This window comes from Scleropages formosus, chromosome 18 (assembly GCF_900964775.1).
Source record: "Scleropages formosus chromosome 18, fSclFor1.1, whole genome shotgun sequence".
Taxonomy (NCBI): domain Eukaryota; kingdom Metazoa; phylum Chordata; class Actinopteri; order Osteoglossiformes; family Osteoglossidae; genus Scleropages; species Scleropages formosus.
Window position 1 is genome coordinate 1,632,978 of NC_041823.1, and position 18,509 is coordinate 1,651,486.

General features: G+C 45.5%; 2 protein-coding genes across 3 annotated transcripts in view; one reads left to right on the top strand and one right to left on the bottom strand.

The window, feature by feature from the left end:
- The window catches only part of LOC108938346 (class I histocompatibility antigen, F10 alpha chain-like), a 32,329-nt gene extending 30,221 nt beyond the window's left edge, over nt 1–2,108 (bottom strand). For both annotated transcript variants that reach the window (XM_029259994.1, XM_029259993.1), the window contains exons 1-2: nt 1,972–2,108; nt 212–313 (exon numbers count right to left, since the gene is read on the bottom strand). The gene's annotated coding sequence lies outside the window, so the exon portion shown is untranslated. The remainder of the gene's footprint in view (nt 1–211; nt 314–1,971) is intronic.
- A 5,721-nt stretch (nt 2,109–7,829) lies between these two features.
- Nucleotides 7,830–17,240, top strand: LOC108940590 (cytosolic non-specific dipeptidase-like). Its single transcript, XM_018762842.2, has 12 exons — nt 7,830–7,941; nt 8,501–8,608; nt 8,737–8,880; nt 9,163–9,325; nt 9,873–9,961; nt 10,666–10,863; nt 13,125–13,209; nt 13,972–14,132; nt 14,279–14,443; nt 14,610–14,751; nt 15,870–16,017; nt 16,951–17,240. The coding sequence occupies exons 1-12, from the start codon at nt 7,939–7,941 to the stop codon at nt 17,018–17,020; spliced, it is 1,476 nt and encodes a 491-aa protein (XP_018618358.1). The 5' UTR covers nt 7,830–7,938; the 3' UTR covers nt 17,021–17,240.
- Nucleotides 17,241–18,509: the final 1,269 nt, after the last annotated feature.

Here is an 18,509-nt window from a genome sequence, read left to right on the forward strand (position 1 = left end):
CCGTAGGCTTCTGCGGTTACAGTCAACTGGTTTTGTTCTTCTGGATTAAACAACGTATGGGACATTGGTACCAATGTTTCGCTTCTCTTGCTGGAAGCATCGTCAGGGTGTGATCACATCTTGTAGAGGTCAAATGTGAAAGTGTGAAAATATGAAAATTTTGGTGGTCCCCCCTGTACTCATATAAGTGTAGTAAAACTCAGTACTTTACCCGTAGTGACCAGGTGAACAGAGCCCAGGATCAACAGCACCACTGCAGGTACCTTCTGATGATGATGATGCTGGAAACCGTGTCTCTGCTGCTCATTTTGTCCTAAAGCACATAAAACAGTGAGAGCAAAGGGAACAGCTGTAGGGTTTGTGTAGCCTGAAGACAATTCGTTGGTTGTTAGTGAAACAAACCAGGTAAATTAGTCTGAACCAGTACTACCACTCCCAATGTTGTAAAACACCTGTGGCAGCAGGGGGCGCAGTGGTTAGATCTGCCACCTTATACTTCAATAACCCAGATTTTGACCCACCTCCAGCTGATCAAGGTATTTAACCTGAACTAATAGAGTAAGACTTACCCTTTTGTAGAAAAGGTAAATCACTGACTGTAGGTCACTTTGCATTGACTAGGAATAGAACCCGGGCCTCATGTGCGGTAGATAACAGTTTCACCACTAAACCACCGATGTCCGGTTACCAGCAGAAAATCTACCTGCACAGGTGTGTGTTGAGTCTGTACACAGGTCACTACTGCATATTCAGGAAGTGTTTGTTATACATCAAAGAAGTACTTCATTAATTTTATGGAGAGCAGTTTTTGATTGTTTCAAAGTGAACGTGAGGAAGAATAGAATTATTAAAAAGTGTAATTGAATAATTCTAGTTCAAGAGCAGGGGGTTGCGGTGGCGCAGTGGGTTGGACTGGGTCCTGCTGTCCAGTGGGTCTGGGGTTTAAGTCCTGCTGGGGGTGCCTTGTACCAGACTGGTGTCCTGTCCTGGGTGTGTTCCCTCCTGAGTTGCCAGGTTAGGCTCCAGTTCCCCGCGACCCCGTATGGGAGAAGCGGTTCAGAAAGAGAGAGTGTGTGTGTAGTTTGATAGCTTATGTTTTTATATCGTATGTATGTGTTCTATGTTAGAAAGATATTACATAATATACACAATAATAACCACACTGACTGCATGAATAGACTCAATCACTACCAGTGGACTCCCTCCTCTCAACACAAAGGACACAAGTGGAGGACAGAACTTTCTGGAGGAACTCTGTACATGTGGTCAACAAGAGTTGCCGTTGACTCAACAGGACTGAACAAGTACAGCAGAGGGACCAGCAGGTGGCGCATTGGTTACAGCTGCTGTTTCTCAACTTAAAGGACGTGGGTTCACATCCCAACCTCTTACTGTGGCTCCACTGAGTAACATATTTACTCTTAAATTATAGAGTGTTATTACACAGCAGGATAAATGAGCAAATAGTGGAACTGTAAGTGAGTAAACAGTGTAAGCTGTTGTGGTAAAAGTCCCACCAATAGAGTGATTCCCTAAAGAGAACCAGAGACTGTATGACATTCATGTCCACTTCCTCACTGACACGTCGGACTCTTAGTCCAAAACCATCTTTATTACTCGTAGTCTTTGTTCATGTGAAAATCCCAGTCAATTACAAAAGTGTCACTTTATCAAAAGTATCATGTGTTTTAAAGAGAAATTGTACATCATTTTTCTGATCTGAAGACAAACAGCACCAACAGTGTTTTAATGTTGCTGAAATAAAATTGTGATCGAATAACTTCTCAATGTTTTCATCATGGTCTGAAGTATGAAAACTCTGTGATATTTGTGCACCATGAGAACAACTGTAATGATGAAGAAACAGTTTTGTAGAAATGAGGTGAAGGAAACCTTCCTGTGATGATACGTTATTGAACATTTTAACACTGATGTTTGATCATGTGGTCAAATAACAAACCATGATCTTACCTGAAGAAGTTCTTTTTCTTACTGGTTTTCAAACGTCTTCTGTGATGCACACAACTAATTCCCTCGTAAAATGCTTTCACTTTTGGTTATAATAAAGATTTCCTGTAGTGTGTGTTTGTAAATCCTGCTGCGTAGTCCAGTAGGTAACTATTCTGTCCTCTAGTGGTCAGTATATGTCATGACATATTATTATTATTATTATTATTATTATTATTATTATTATTATAACATGTAGATGCATTTATTTAGCAAACACTTTTCTCTGATATAAAAGTCTTGTAATGTTCACAATGAACTGGTACTTGTCTTACATACAGCTATTGTGTTGGTACCTGCAACTATTTGACCACTTTCTCTTACCTGATACCAAGAGGTCATCATCACGGTTGTCCAGACATTACCCTCATGGCTCGTTTCGTCCTGATTTCAGTGTCCAGGAGATCCCAACTAGCAGCGCACTTTCCGGGCAGTGGTGGTTCCACGGTAGGATTCTTACCTCCGACGCAAGAGACCTGTGTTCACTTGGGGAATTGTCCCTGTCGGTCGTGATACGGCACTGCTGGGACATGTTCATCTAGCGCTCAGGATCATGTGTGTGCGGAGAGGATCCCAAATACATCAGCAAGGAATGAAACCCAAACCTGGGCAGCAGGGCAGAATTTTACCACTAAACAACCAATGACCACTGCATGCGTTTCTCGTCACGAATCTCCTCCACGCTGAAATCGGGAAGGAATGAGCTAAGAGGGTAATGTTCGGACAGCCGTGACGTTAAGCAGTTAGTATTAGGTGTGAGAGACAGCGCTCCAGCCCCCACCATCCAGTTTTTTCTTAAACCCACCTTTCTCCAGGCAACACAGGAACATCTGCCCTTGATAACATGCTCCTGGTAGGCAAGCAGGACAACTATCAGGTCACGTCGACCTGGTAAAGCCTGTTCCACAGTGATTTTCCATTTCACAGCTCAGTGCACAGCCTCAAAACACATTACAAAGTATTATTAGCAGTTACTCATACAGACACACACACACATTTGCTGAAGCTGCTGGTCCCAAGCAGGGTCACGGCAAGCTGGAGCCTAACCCAGCAACACAGGGTGTAGGGGGAGGGGACACACCGAGGACGGGATGCTAGTCCATCACAAGGCACTCCAAGTGGGACTCGAACCCCAGACCTGCCAGAGAGCAGGACCCAGTCAAGCCCAGTGCACCACCACACCCCCTCTGTTACCAGTTACAATGTTTAACAATTTCTATGATTAATGAATTTGAACGACTAATAAACTTGAAATCAAACACTGAACCGCCAATGCCCTGTGTCCTCACTTCTTGTTGCGAGTCGTCTCGACACTGAAAGCGGTGAAGAAATGTGCCAAGAGGGTAATTTGTGGATACCGCTGACGTTCAGTGGTTAGGCTTAGATGTAAGAGACAGCACTGAAACGGTGGCACTAATCAACACGGCAGCTCTGCGGCAGGAAGAACTACCACTTGACTGTCCAGCTTGTGAAGAATTTCATCACCCAGGAATCAGACCCAGGTCTCTCGTGTGGGAGGGAAGAATTCGATCACCGAAGCACCAGTGCCTTACTGACCCATTTCTCGTGGGGAATCTCCTCGACACTGAAATCGGGGAAAAATGAGCCAATACAGCAGCGTCCACACACCTCTGATGTTACCCGGTTCGTATTAAGTGTAAGAGAAAGTGGTCAAGTACTGTAACTGTCACGACAGGCCGAGAGAACCGGGACGAAAAGACCCAAGTGCGGAGTCGGGAATCAAAGTCCAGTCGTTCACATGGTCTGTGAGAACTCTGCCACTGAACCACCAACACTTACTAAGTGTTCTTCCCTAAACAATACTTTCCGGACACCCGTAATATACCCAAAAACCCAAAATATAAGCCCATCAGTATTAGGTGTAAGGGTCTGTGCGGGAAAACCTCAAAGTGTGTCTGACATTCAAGTGTATTGTTGAATTCCTACTGGCCTTGCGTTGGTCAGGAACCAAAGACTTGGTCCACTCAGCCACCAGTGTTTGGTTTAGGGTTTGCTGGGAGGATGGGAGGATGTCCCCTTGCACACTGGGGAAGAAATGAACCAATTTGGTTTCAACTGGACATCCCTGTTGTAGACTTTTCAGTATTAGCTGTGAGATGAAGGGGTTAAGCAGGTGGACCCATCAGGAATTCGAGGAATGATTACATTGCCTACACATCTGTGGTCTTGGATTAGTCAGGAACAGACGCCTTAACCCAAGTGTGCTCAGTTTGAACTCTAACACTGAGTCACCAGTGCCTTTGGGAGGTTTAATCAGTTTAGCATCCACTACACACTCAAGTGATGAGCCAAACTGAGCCAAAAGAGTTGTATCTGTGTGTCCATAATATAGATCAGTGAACACTAGCTGTGAGGTACAGTGTTGGGAATAACTGTAAATGTGTCTGCAATTGACCACAGTGGTTGTGCTGATGTTGATTGATGACACATCAATGCTTAGGTTCCATGTTCTAGCACCTGCTTTCTGTGTAGGAAATAATCAGGTGAGTGTGATGTGAACTCTGCTCCCATTCTGATTTCCTCTGTCATGAATGAATGAATATTTTCACATCTTGAACTCAAATCCCAGCTCAGTCTGTGTAGAGTTTACATTTTTTTGTGGGTTTCCTCAGGGTGCTCTGGTTTCCTCCCACAGTCCAAAGACATGCTTTTCAGGTTCACCTATAATGCATGAGTGCCAAAGAGTGTGTGTGTGTGTTCCACTGATGTATGGATGAGTGACCCAGTGTAAGCAGTGTATCTAGCAGTGTAAGTCACCACGGTGAATAAGGTGTGTGGGCTGATAACACTACATAGAGTTCATTGGAAATCACTTTGGAGAAAAGTGTCTGATAAATAAATAAATTTAATGTAAATCTAACATGTAACATATACATATAGCAATATAAACTGTCCTGTATTTCGTAAATGCTTTTACCCACTTGCCTACAAGAAGTCTAGACGGGTTCTTTAACTTTATTAGAGCGGAACCTTAATTTTGATTCTTCTCAAAAAGATGAAACATGAGTGAAGTTGAACACCAGGGCAGCAAACACATGAGAACCAGCACAATCCAAGTGCAGCAAACTTTTGTTTTTGTTACTGGTTTGTTTTCGTGTCGCTATGTGTCCTTTCCATCGGTGCAGGAAAACCCTGGTGCGAGGACAGAGGTCAGAGGTCATTCTGAGGGTTTTCTTTGATTCAAGGCCCATAACCAGCAGATGTGATGGACCACTGGCAGACTTTCTTGCACCTGGTTCTGGAAGTGAACCTGTCCAAGCTCTGAAGTAAGAGGGAGGACAAACTAGATTACCGTTTAATATGGTAAAATTTCAGTACATTTACATTTATTTATCAGAGCCACTTCTAAGGAGTGGTGGCACAGTGGTGCAGTGGGTTGGACCGGGTCCTCCTTTCTGGTGGGTCTGGGGTTCGAGTCCCGCTTGGGGTGCCTTGCGGCAGACTGGCGTCCCGTCCTGGGTGTGTCCCCTCCCCTTCTGGCCTTACGCCCTGAGTTGCCGGGTAGGCTCCGGTTCCCCGTGACCCCATATGGGACAAGCGGTTCAGAAAATGTGCGTGTGTGTGCACTTCCAAGGAACTCTATTTACTGTTATCAGCCCACACACCTTATTCACCGCGGTGACTTACACTGCTAGATGCACTACTTACAATGGGTCACTCATCCATACATCAGTGGAACACACTCTCTCTCTCCGTCACTCACACACTGTGGGTGAACCAGTAAAGTTAAAAATTTCAATACATTCTATGAAACATTTTCAGTCACGTGTCCTATACCCCCTACAAATCACATGTGTATGTACATGTATAATGCCAAGAATAAATAAATGAAATAAAAATATTACTTTTGTATACATATATAAGGAAATAATATAATAAATGAAATATTTAAATACATTGTCAATGCAGGCAGTTATTAACAGCTCAGTATCACACACACACTGTCTGAAACTGCTGGTCATGACAAACCAGAGCCTAACCCCGCGGCACAGGGCACAAGACTGGGTGGGGGGGACACACCAGGACGGGACGCCGGTCCATCCCAAGGCACCCCAAGCAGGACTCGAACCCCAGACCCACGGGAGAGCAGGACCCAGCCAAACCCGCTGCATCACCATGCCCCTGTGCCCCCCACCTCAGTATCCCTTGGACCAATTCACATTTGTTAGAATAATTCTTTACATATCCCTTTTAGATACAGAAGGTTGTGGTGGTGAAGTGGGTTTGACTGGGTCCTGCTCTCTGGTAGGTCTGGGGTTTGAGTCCCGCTTTGGGTGCCTTGGCTTGGGACGGACTGGCATCCCATCCTGGGTGTTGCCCTGGGTTGCCAGGCTAGGCTCTGGCTTGCTGTGACCCTGCTTGGGACAAGTGGCCTCAGTGTGTGTGTGTGTGTGTGTGTGTGTGTGTGTGTGTGTGTGTGTGTGTGTGTGTCAGTCACATTTTTTTAAGGAAAAGTTGTCAAAACTTTGCAATTAGATGTTTCTTTCTGTTGCCTACCGGTTTCCATCACATTATAACCCTAATGTTGGGACTTTATTTTTTAAGTAGTTTACTTTTGATATTATGAACTTCTTAAATTTGTTAACCTTTTCGCAGATTTGTTATTTGGAAGAACACAGAAAGGATACTCTGATGACCATAGTGCTTTAAAGGAGGTTAAAGAAGACGGGCTGTGTGCACCAAAGTCCAGGTCTGCGCCCAGAACTGTTACTGTAACCAAGTATGAAAAGATAATGCGCTCAGAATACTGGAATTGATATCAGGGTCATATTTCCGATAAGCCCACAACTGCTTCGCCACATTCTTGTTGTCCTGCACTGATAAGCAGCGAGTCACAAACCGCTGTCTCATTTTTGTTCGGTGCTGCCTTCCTGCGTTCTCAGGTTTTGCTAAAGGAGGACAAGACGTGCCGGACTGAGAAGGAATCGTGCGGTGGCCATGTGTTCCTAATGGGATTAGTCGTGACGCTCACTTGGTGGCCCTTTATTTCTCTGCTAATTGGAGCTCTTGCTGTGCAGAGGGATGAAGAGCAGCTCACCGTCTCCATGACTTGCACACTTACTCTACTCGTGATGTACTCTTTGTCTGCAGGTTCGAGTGTTTTCATCATCTTTCACTGAAGGAAAGACCTGTAACACTTTTCGTATGGATTCTTTGTCATTATTTTATCATTTTGTTACACAGACATGGAGTGGAGTCACTGACCATTGGAAGCTCTCAGGGTAGCCAGTATTTAGACCTGTGGTGTTTAATTTACTTTCAGCTTTTTCAGTGGGCTTTTTGTGATGAGTTTATGTAGAACATGTACTTTGAGTTATGACTGTAGTCGATGCGAAAAGTAGTCCAGAGGCTTAGAAGAATGTGATCTGTAAGAATCCTCAGCAGTTTATCAAAGTAAAAGACTGAAGTTAATCAGTGAAAAGAGTTAATGGATATATTTCTCTAATTTCTATGAGGGGGAGCGGCTGTGGTAGCAGTGAAGAACGTTGAAGGTTGGGAGTTTGAACCCTAGACTCCACTATTGCTGTAGAGCCCTTGAGAACAATATTTAACCCAGAAGACCCCAACTGTAAATGAGCCAAATACGGTTTGTTACTTTGGATGAAAGAACAAGATAAACAGTGTTAATAATAATAATTAAAGCCCTGTAACTTTGAGTGTTTATTGACTGTTGGACTGTACTTCCCCTGCTGTTTGTGCCTGAGCTCAGCATGGTTTCTGTCTGCGGTCCAACGAGTTCAAATCGTTGACCTTTCCATTTCGGGGCAAAGCAGGTGTCCTTGGCCTTTTTCCCAAAAAAAGAGGATTAAGTGACCTCTCTGGCCCTTCTCTTCTCATTTAAAACCCAAGCGGCTGTCAGAAGACCCAGTCTTCGGAGTTTTGAAGCCACCAAACAGTCGTCTTCCCATCATGGTAACTCTGTTCATCTCTGTTTATTTAAAAATGATTTCAGAGTCTTGGAATAAGTGAACATGGTTAGTTAACTACATCAGTAATCATTTAAAATTTTATTATTTCTTCACATGGAATGTACTAAACAAGGGGGGGCGCAGTGGCACAGCGGCGCAGTGGGTTGGACCGTGTCCTGCTCTCCAGTGGGTCTGGGGTTCAAGTCCCGCTTGGGATGCCTTGCGATGGACTGGCATCCCATCCTGGGTGTGTCCCCTCCCCCTCCAGCCTTACGCCCTGTGTTGCCGGGTTAGGCTCCGGCTCCCCGCGACCCCGTTTGGGACAAGCGGTTCAGAAAATGTGTGTGTGTGTGTGTGTGTGAATGTACTAAACATTATGCCTACTTCTGGTTTAATATGTTTATTTGGAAATTTGTCAGATGTGGCAAATAGGAGGAGCGTAACATGTCAATATGTTCATTTAACTGGGTGTGCTCCCTTTTAATGAACTGCTCTTGCTCTGAAATATTACATAAATGTAATATTTTTGCCAAACTCAAGTCACTAATCTCTTTTCTTTTCAGATTTGGTTCATTCTGTCCCTTTTCCTTTCTTTGGAGTCAAACGCTCACTCTTTCCAGTTTGAGGAGCTCGCGAAGTACATTGACAGCCATGAGGAGGAGTACGTGGAGGCAAGTCCATGTGGGATTATCGAGCACAGCGGGGACGCTGTTTAAACATTTGGAATAACTGCCAGTAATCTGTGTGCCAGAGGTGCATCATTCAGTAAATCTGTGTGTACAGTATGTTCATGCATCAGATCCTCAGGGACTGGGTGGCTGTGGAGAGCGTTTCCACCGATGTGCAAAAGAGGCCGGATGTGGAGCGCATGATGGAAATGACTGCAGAGAAGCTGAAGAACATGCAGGGGAAGGTGGAGCTGGTGGACGTCGGACAACAGGAGGTGAGAGTGCTGGCAGGTGTGAGTCTTGGGAGGGTGGTGGGAGTGGAACCTCACAGGGTGTCTGGAGACTTATGAAGTTCCTGAGAAAATCAGAGCCAACGAAGAGATATAATCGCAGTCATTAAACCAGGAATCTGAATCCAGCCATTTATATGACCACCTCATACCTCCATGAGCGGTTGAGTCCGTTTAAGTAATTTTCACACATTAGACCCTGGAAATCTGAGCCTTACTGACAGGCTGACGAGTTTTTCATCGATCTTATATTAATTTTTCACCCAGCTCCCTGATGGCACAACCATCCCTCTGCCCAAAGTGGTCACTGCTCAGTTTGGCAGCGATTCCAGTAAGCGTACGGTCTGCATCTACGGCCATGTGGACGTTCAGCCCGCCAGCAAGGAGGACGGCTGGGCCACGGAGCCGTACAATCTGACTGACCTCAATGGTAGGGCTTCATCCAGGTATGGTAGAGCCTCAGTCGGGGACAGCAGGGCACCGGTCAGCGACACTGAGGCATCAGCTGGGAAAGACTCCAGAAAAAGAAGTTTGGGTCTCAGTGAATGAATTTAGGGCCTCCGTCGCTCCTGTGATGCAGAGTGAGTCTGGAAGAGATGAGTTTACAGACTCTTTTTAAATGCGGACAGAGATTCAGCAATTGTGAGTGAGAGGGGGAGGTCGTTCCACCACAACGGAGCCAGAACTGAGAATCCCCGTGCTTTACCTTTCTTGCATGGGACCACCAAACGGGCAGATGAGGAAGAGCGTGTCGGTCTGGTTGGGGTGTACCGAATGATCAAGTGCTGTAGATATCTGGGATCAGTTCTACTGATGCTTTTGTTGGCCATAAACACAGTGCATGTATCAATTACGTAAAGACAGTTTGTTGTTTTGTACACAACAAGAGATGTCCTGGAAAAGTGGTGAGTACAGCTGGGCGGTGTGATTTCATGTGTCCACATGTGAGGTGAAGAATGAGCTTATTTCCCTCACAGGAAACCTCTATGGCAGAGGGGCTTCGGACAACAAGGCTCCAGTCCTGGCCTGGATTCACACGGTGGAAGCATATCAGAAACTCGGCATTGTGAGTCACACTTTGTTTCTTAATCAGGAAAACTGGCTTTTGGAGCCCTTGGCGTTCTGTATAAATATATATACTTTTTCATGCAATGAGCTTATCAATCAATTTTATTACAATTTTTTATTTTATTGCAATCGTTTTTTTTTTTTTTCTGTACTACAAAGTCATTCTTTTACAACAGGTATATTGTCTAAATGCTCATAGGAAACAAACACACACTTGGTGTCTCAGTTCCAAAAGGTACATTTGCTAGTAACAGAGTTCAAGCCTCTAACAGGGCAGTGTCCACAGGTTTACTGAGTGAAAGACACGGGCAGTGATCTTGTCAACTTTATTTCTTTTAATCATAAACAATCATAAGCAAAATTATTGAAAGGTCTGTGAAGACGGCTGTGTGGGATTCTCTGCCATCCATACAAATATCTTTCATTTTGGTGTTTTCGTAAATTTGCTGTGACATTTTTCATTGAGCACAGGATTATTTTTGTTCATAGACATAGTGGTAATTAGTCTATGAATGTGAGGAAAAGACAAACACGAGCAGAGTCAATGTAAACATGATGCACATTAACCAGTCGTCCTCTTCAGAACTGAACAAGGCCTTGTTACTATAGTAAAGGTACACGCTTGCACTATTGTAAATGAAACGTTCGTTAACGTGCCGCCGTCCCGAGTGTCCACATCCGTGAGTTTTTCGCCCCGCTCAGGAGCTCCCGGTGAACGTGAAGTTCATCATCGAGGGCATGGAGGAGACCGGCTCCGATGGCCTGGAAGCTATGGTCAAGGTCCAGAAGGATTCCTTCTTCGCTGACGTGGACTACATCGTCATCTCGGACTGCGGCTGGCTGAGCCGGCGCCCGGCGCTCACCTACGGCACCAGGGGAAACTGCTACTTTCATGCCGCGGTGAGGGGGCTCCCCGGGGGCCCTGCAGCTTCACACGTTTTCACAGCAGAAAGTAAATGCAGTTCATCCACGCATGACTAGACCTCCAGTGACAGGAAACTGGAACGACTGGACAGTCCAGAGTATCGTAATGTTATTTTTGTAAAATATGCTTCCCGAAACTTTAAAAGAGCAAAAGAGCTGCAGAATGGATAACAATTGTTTAAAAAAATCACTTTTCTTCAGTATGTCAAGTTGCAAATGTACAACTTGTAATGATGACGTATTATTGTGGAGACCGAGGGGTTGTCCCCCCCCCGGTCCCCTCTCTCTCCCCCGGCACGCGCCGGCTGTTATACTTGTCCTTGTACACCAGGGGTGTCCAAAGTTTTTTTGGTGAGGGCCAAATACAGAAAAATAAGCAAAGGCCCGGGCCACACACAAGAGGTGACATATTGACACATGATTACTGTGTGTATTTCTAACTCACCTATAATGTGAAGAACATTGCTCTCAGTGGGAGCAGTGATGCTGTCCTTTGGATTGAAGGATGGCTGGGATGTCTGATGCTTGGTCTCATAGTGCCGACGGACATTATACTCTTTCATCACGGCAACATCTTCATTGCAAATCAAACAGACACACTTTCCGTTGATTTCTTTAAAGAAATATTCATTTTCCCACCGTGTTTGAAATCTTCTACACTCACTTGCTATCTTGCGTTTCTTCGGTGCTGCCATTTCTGGTGACTCGTGGTAAATATTTTTCTTTGCTTAATTTTGTTTAGTGGAGAAGCACCTTTTCTGTGACTGGCTCCATCTAGTGTTGAAACTGAGAAGTGCAACAGAGTTGAGCTCAAGCGCCATGTGCGGGCCATATTCAATTATATTTTCAGAATTTGCTGCGGGCCAATAAAAACTGACCCGCGGGCCGCAGTTGGCCCGCGGGCCGTAGTTTGGACACCCCTGTTGTACACATTTGTGCCCCGCACGTTTTGGAGTTTAATGTTGTTTATTTTATCGTGAAGACAGCTGTGTGAAATATAAGTCATCCATAGTTGCCTACAAGATATTAAACGAAGAGCTTCCATTCTTCCGTGTCCGTCTGGGTTTATACACCTTTTTTTTGGAATACTCGTGAGTACACTCCTTAGTTAGCCAGATCGTTACAAACTCACACCCCGGAAAATATGTCTTTATATGCAGAAATGGTGAGGAACCATCACATAAAGTGGGCAAGGACCTTTTGCACAGTGCTGCTCTCATATTCCTCTTGTATGTGCCAAGTTTGGATACAAACATTTCTGTTTATTAATTTTATTATAAATTATTTAAATTTAGGGGGTGCAGTGGCGCAGTGGGTTGGACCGCAGTCCTGATCTCGGGTGGGTCTGGGGTTCGAGTCCTGCTAGGGGTGCCTTGTGGCGGACTGGTGTCCTGTCCTGGGTGTGTCCCCTCCCCCTCCAGCCTTATGCCCTGTGTTGCCGGGTTAGGCTCCGGTTCCCCGTGACCCCGTATGGGACAAGCGGCTCTGAAAGTGTGTGTGTGTGTGTATGTATTTAAATTTAACATTCACTGACGAAGGGGGTGCAGTGGCGCAGTGGGTTAGACCACAGTCCTGCTCTCCAGTGGGTCTGGGGTTTGAGTCCCACTTGGGGTGCCTTGCGACGGACTGGCGTCCCGTCCTGGGTGTGTCCCCTCCCCCTCTAGTCTTACGCCCTGTGTTGCTGGGTTAGGCTCCGTGACCCCATATGGGACAAGCGGTTCAGATGGTGGTAAGGGGGTGCAGTGGGTTAGACCACAGTCCTGCTCTCCGGTGGGTCTGGGGTTTGAGTCCCACTTGGGGTGCCTTGCGACGGACTGGCGTCCCGTCCTGGGTGTGTCCCCTCCCCCTCTGGCCTTACGCCCTGTGTTACTGGGTAGGCTCCACAACCCCGTATGAGACAAGTGGTTTTGTGTGTGTGTATTCACTAATGAATATTTTGCCATGTTATGCTGTGTTCTTTCTTAAAACATTACATTTACATTATCAAGGTTAATAACACATGAAAATGCTTTAAAAAATAATATTAAAGTGACTGGTCAATTCATGACCAGGCTAATTGGGGTGGGGGGTCTTGGTCATGTGAGGATGAAATTAGTTTAACTAAATAGTTTAAAATGAATAAAAATTTAGAATATAGGAACAACAGTTCAATCTGTTCATATGCAGAACTTGTGTGACACCAAACACACTTGTCCTCTGAAGGACTTGAACGGTTCTCTCCCCATTTCCCAACGCAGGTGGAAGGACCCAAAGAGGACCTGCACTCTGGTGTACATGGAGGAACTGTGATCGAACCCATGACAGACCTCATTGGCATCCTGAGTAAGTCAAAAAAAGTGTACACACCTGCTCCTCTGATTAAAACACAGCTGGGGCCAGAAGTGTGTTTGTAACTCAGTTTGTTCATAAATCCAAAATCACCTTTACTGCTGTGTCACAATCAAAGAAAGGTTAATACTTCACGTCCCTCAATTTATTTGCGGGTTTCTGTAAAAATCTTAAATACAGATGTAATAAATAAAAATACACCAGAAAAAGTTTTATACATACTTTTATATACTCTTTATATATATACTTTATCTGAATCCCTGCCCCTGCGATAACACTGTCTATCAAAGTATTTACCATCAGCTGATGCAGTAAAAATTACCCAGCTGTATATGTGGGTAAATCATTGAAAGTAACTTAGTGTACAAACCTCATATTGCAAAGTCACTCTTCGGAAAGGCATCAGTCCAATTAATAGTAATGTTAATTTTAATAATGGCTTTGAGCTACATTAAAAAGAAAATTAATTTTCACTAAGAGTGTAAAAATGCATCATCACTAAAAATTCTCATTCGGTTCTGGTTGTTAACTGATTCATCAGAAAAACATGTACAGTGTTCCTGATGTTTTGTGGACCCCTGCCACTCAGGAAGAGCAAACGAGCAGTGAACACGGTGGAAGTGAACTGAATTAAGGACATCTCACACTCCACTTCTGTTTATGTCGCATTCACAGCTTTTTTGAAAATATTTTTTTGCTTTCTTCCACGAGTGCCGGTGATGATGGACTTGCCCTTCCTCCCTCTGCTCCCCACAGACACTATGATCAGCCCCAGCGGTCAAATCCTGATCCCAGGCATCTGTGAAGCAGTATCCCCAATGACGGAGAAGGAGCGAGCGACATACGAGAGCATTGAGTTCGACATGGAGGACTACAGGCAAAACATTGGCGTCGAGCGGCTGATGCACAGCAACAAGGTGAGACACCGAAGAGCCAGAAGCAGCAATGTGATAGATGGAAGGAGGAGGAGGGGACTGGAAGGTGGCAGACTCCCTATAGCCCTGCCTTCTGGCCCTGTCTGAAGCTCCTCTCCTGAGCTTCTCCCTGGTGCTCTGTGTATCAGGTAGAGCTGCTGGCCCACCGTTGGCGCCAGCCGACAGTGTCCATCCATGGCATCGAGGGAGCCTTCTCTGATCCCGGCTCCAAGACCGTCATTCCCGCCCGTGTCATCGCCAAGTTCTCCATCCGCCAGGTGCCTGACATGGACCCAAAGGAGGTGGAGAAACAGGTAGGATGGGCGGCAAATGCTTTCCTGGCTTACTGTCAACAGGATGGCTTTAACTTTGCTCTTGTGGATGCCCCTGAGGATATAAAAATATTTCCCTCTCGTAGGCCACATCCACTAAGCACAGATAGATGGACATTTCCAAACACACGTTGTTGATGATTTGCAGGTGAAGGAGCACCTGGAAGCTGCTTTTGCCAAGCGAGGGACCCCAAACAAGCTGAAAGTGACCATGGTCTTAGGAGCCAAGCCCTGGCTGGCCGACCCCCAGCATCTACTGTATGAGGCAGGGAAGGCTGCAGTAAAGACAGGTATTCAAACACACAGACAGAAGAAGTCACCAAAATATCTACAGAGAAGTGACTCAGTCCATCCATCCATCCATCCATCCATCCATCCATCCATCCATCCATCCATCCATCCATCCATCCATCCATCCATCCATCCATCCATCCATCCATCCATCCATCCGGTCTTCTATAGCACTACCTGTTAATGCAGTGCAGTATGTACTGATGCTGACATTTATCTTCACACCTTTTCCTCAATACAGCTCCATAGCTTACAAACACAACTGGGAATGAAAATCTGATTGTAACTTGTCTTCTTCGTGTCTTGTAACTCCAAAGTCACTTCTACCATCTGTAATCACACTCAGTAACAGATTGATAAGAAAGATGAACCTCATTTGTTTGCTGGCAAAGTGCTACAAAAACACACAGATAAAGCAACAACAAATAAAAACTGACTTTTTCTTCTTAACATTTATATTAACACTGAGCTTGATTAAAATTTTATTTAGTGAAAAAAAAAGTATCTGTTTTCTCCAAAAACGTCAAGGGGGGGTGCGGTGGCGCAGTGGGTTGGACCACGGTCCTGCTTTCCAGTGGGTCTGGGGTTCGAGTCCCGCTTGGGGTGCCTTGCGACGGACTGGCGTCCCGTCCTGGGTGTGTCCCCTCCCTCTCTGGCCTTACGCCCTGTGTTACCGGGTAGGCTCCGGTTCCCCGTGACCCCGTATGGGACAAGCGGCTCTGAAAATGTGTGTGTGTGTGTGTGTTTTCTCCAAAAACGTCTGTTTAAGGCTGATTCATCTCATAAACATGCACAACATTCCTCATTTTGTGATTGACCACTGAAGCTCAGGTACACCAGACATGAGCTGTAAACACTGTGGAAGAGAGCAGAATTAAAGTGGTCCCACAAGCTCAATCTTTCACAGTGTGCTTTGCTACCAGTCACCGGCTCAGCTGTTAAAAAAACAGATAGAAGAAAATTAAACTAAAAATAAACAAACTAGAAAAAATGGGCTTTTGAAAATTTTGATTTTTATCGCCAGCAACATGAGCAGCCAGTGTATCTTGGAGACCCGTTTCCTCCTGAGCAACCCAAATGGTTTGTACCCATCATGAGCTCTCTTTCCTCCCTGCAGTGTTCAACGTAGAACCTGACCTGGTCCGTGAGGGAGGTACCATCCCCATTGCTCGGACCTTCCAAGAGGTGGTGGACAAGCCCATCATCATGCTGCCCATCGGAGGCTTCGACGATGGCCTGCACTCCCAGAACGAGAAGATGAGCAGGTGATGACACCTGGCAATCCCATGATCCCACCTGTCAGACCAGCTCCACTTTGTACCCCTCCCGCACTGTGGCCATCCCTCCTTACACCACGTTTCGGTTCAGACGCTCCCGTCTCCTGTATGTTCGTGCACCTCAGCGCATTGTCACAGACGTTTTACTGGAGCGTTTCGGCGCTAAGTTCTCTGGTCTCGCAGTTCCTTAACCACCACAGCACCTACAAAGACAGCAGTAGTTTTGATACACTGATGCTGTAATTAGTTCCCCTAATCCTCACGAAGGTAATTCGTTGCCCTTTTTAATATAAATTGAACACGTGATCAGCGTTAATTGAAATGGCAAAAATGTTTATGAGCTACTGAGCTCTTTCATTGCTATTATGTCCCACAATTTCATTTGTAATTATAATTGTTATTCATAGCTTTGTACATAATTTCCATACATTTATGAAACACTCACAAACTAAGCATACTTACACATGATACTCGGTGTCAGAAATTGAACCCTTAATAGGGAAAAACAAACAGAACGCTAAAGTCGAAAAGAGATCAATGGACACAACACAAACGAAGCGACATTCGGTGGACAGGTGGACATGGCCGGGACACTGCGAACAGGGCCACGATCGCTGAGATCAGAACTGGCGGAACTAGCAGGCAGGGCTGACGGAGGCTGGAACTCGAACGCAAGACTCTGGTCTGACTCTGGTTCTGGTGCCGATGAGCCGGCGGGAGGTGCCTCACATCCAGATTCAGCCATTGCAGACTGAAGAAATGTTCTGCAAGTTGAAGCCGGGGCTCTCGCTGACCCCATCCGTAACCTCGATTTGTCGTAAACCAGATGGTTGTGTCTCGAAGGCCGGTTTTGTTCCATTTCGGTCCGTACAGCCTGCTTCGCTCCGGTCGCTCACGTTGTGCCGTGTATCTCTGCCGCAGGTACAACTACATAGAAGGAACGAAGCTCTTCGCTGCCTACCTGCATGAAGTCTCTCAGATGAAGGACTGAGAGGAGAGGGTCAGTGATGGACCCGTGAAGCAGCACTCAAGGGCTCGTCCTTTAGCTTGGCAGCAAGTCTTCTGCGCACAACTCATAATCATCCAGCTACACATACTCTTCTTGGGCTAAATTGCTTGTGTGAACCCAAAGAAACTGCACATCTGTCCAAAAACAAAAAGCTGAAGCAGATCATAGGACATCTTGTATGAGGAAATAAAGAAGTAGCCTATCTGTAACAGTGTGGTTGTGCTCAATGACCGTTCACATCTCAAAACATCACTGCTGACGGAAGAGTAAAGAAAAAACACAACGGCAGCCTCTGCGTCTCTGATCAAGGATCCGGAAAGTTCTGCTGCCAGCGCATTTAGATAGACACACAGGAACCTCTGATTTCAGAGCAACAGGAACAAACGTAGATACAAACTTGGAGGTCGAGCTGAAATGTGGTCACATGTTCTGCGAGATGTTGATTTCTTTGTCAGGTTGAAAGAATCACTGGACTTTATATGGTTTTTACATCATCAAAACTCAACAATCAGAGGTCTACAAAAATAAAAATATTAGTAAATAATATCAGTTGTATCAATATTTTACAAATAAAATGATAGATAGATAGATAGATAGATAGATAGATAGATAGATAGATAGATAGATAGATAGATAAAACTTCATTGTTATTGCATAGTACAGGTACGCAGCAATGAAATGCAGTTTAGCATCTACCAGAAATGCAAATAGTAGAATTGTGCAAATGAACAAGTGCAGTTAAATATGAGAAATATATGTACAAGTAAATAAATAGAATATGGCTGAGAGTATGTACAAAAGCTGTTGAGCAGGTAGCAGTAATAATGTATATATAAATATCTACGGAGTATATACAACAGTGGGGGTGCGGTGGCACAGTAGATTGGGCCAGGTCCTGCTCTCTAGTGGGTCTGGGGTTCTAGTCCCGCTTGGGGTGTCTTGTGACGGACTGGCATCCCGTCCTCGGTGTGTCCCCTCCCCCTCCGGCCTTACGCCCTGTGTTGCCTGGTTAGGCTCTGGTTCCCTGCGCCCCCGTATGGGACAAGCGATTCAGAAAATGTGTGTGTATGTACAACAGTAGCAAGGATAATGCACTGTGTATGTACAGATAATAGATGTATTATATATCTATATTATACAAATAAATACACACACACATTTTCTGAACCGCTTGTCCCATACAGGGTCACAGAGCCTAACCCGGTAACACAGGGCGTAAGGCCGGAGGGAGAGGGGACACACCCAGGACGGGACACCAGTCCGTCACAAGGCACCCCCAGCAGGACTCGAACCCCAGACCCACCGGAGAGCAGGACCCGGTCCAACCCACTGCACCACCGCACCCCCACTACAAATAAATAAATAAATTTAAAAAAAAAAAAATTAGGGGGGCGCGGTGGTGCAGTGGGTTGGACCAGGTCCTACTCTCCGGTGGGTCTGGGGTTCCAGTCCCGCTTGGGGTGCCTTGCGA

Coding starts and splice junctions, on each gene's coding strand:
- LOC108940590 (XM_018762842.2), top strand. Junction 14,133..14,278: donor GGCTGATGCACAGCAACAAG/GTGAGACACCGA, acceptor TCTGTGTATCAG/GTAGAGCTGCTGGCCCACCG. Junction 16,018..16,950: donor CAGAACGAGAAGATGAGCAG/GTGATGACACCT, acceptor TCTCTGCCGCAG/GTACAACTACATAGAAGGAA.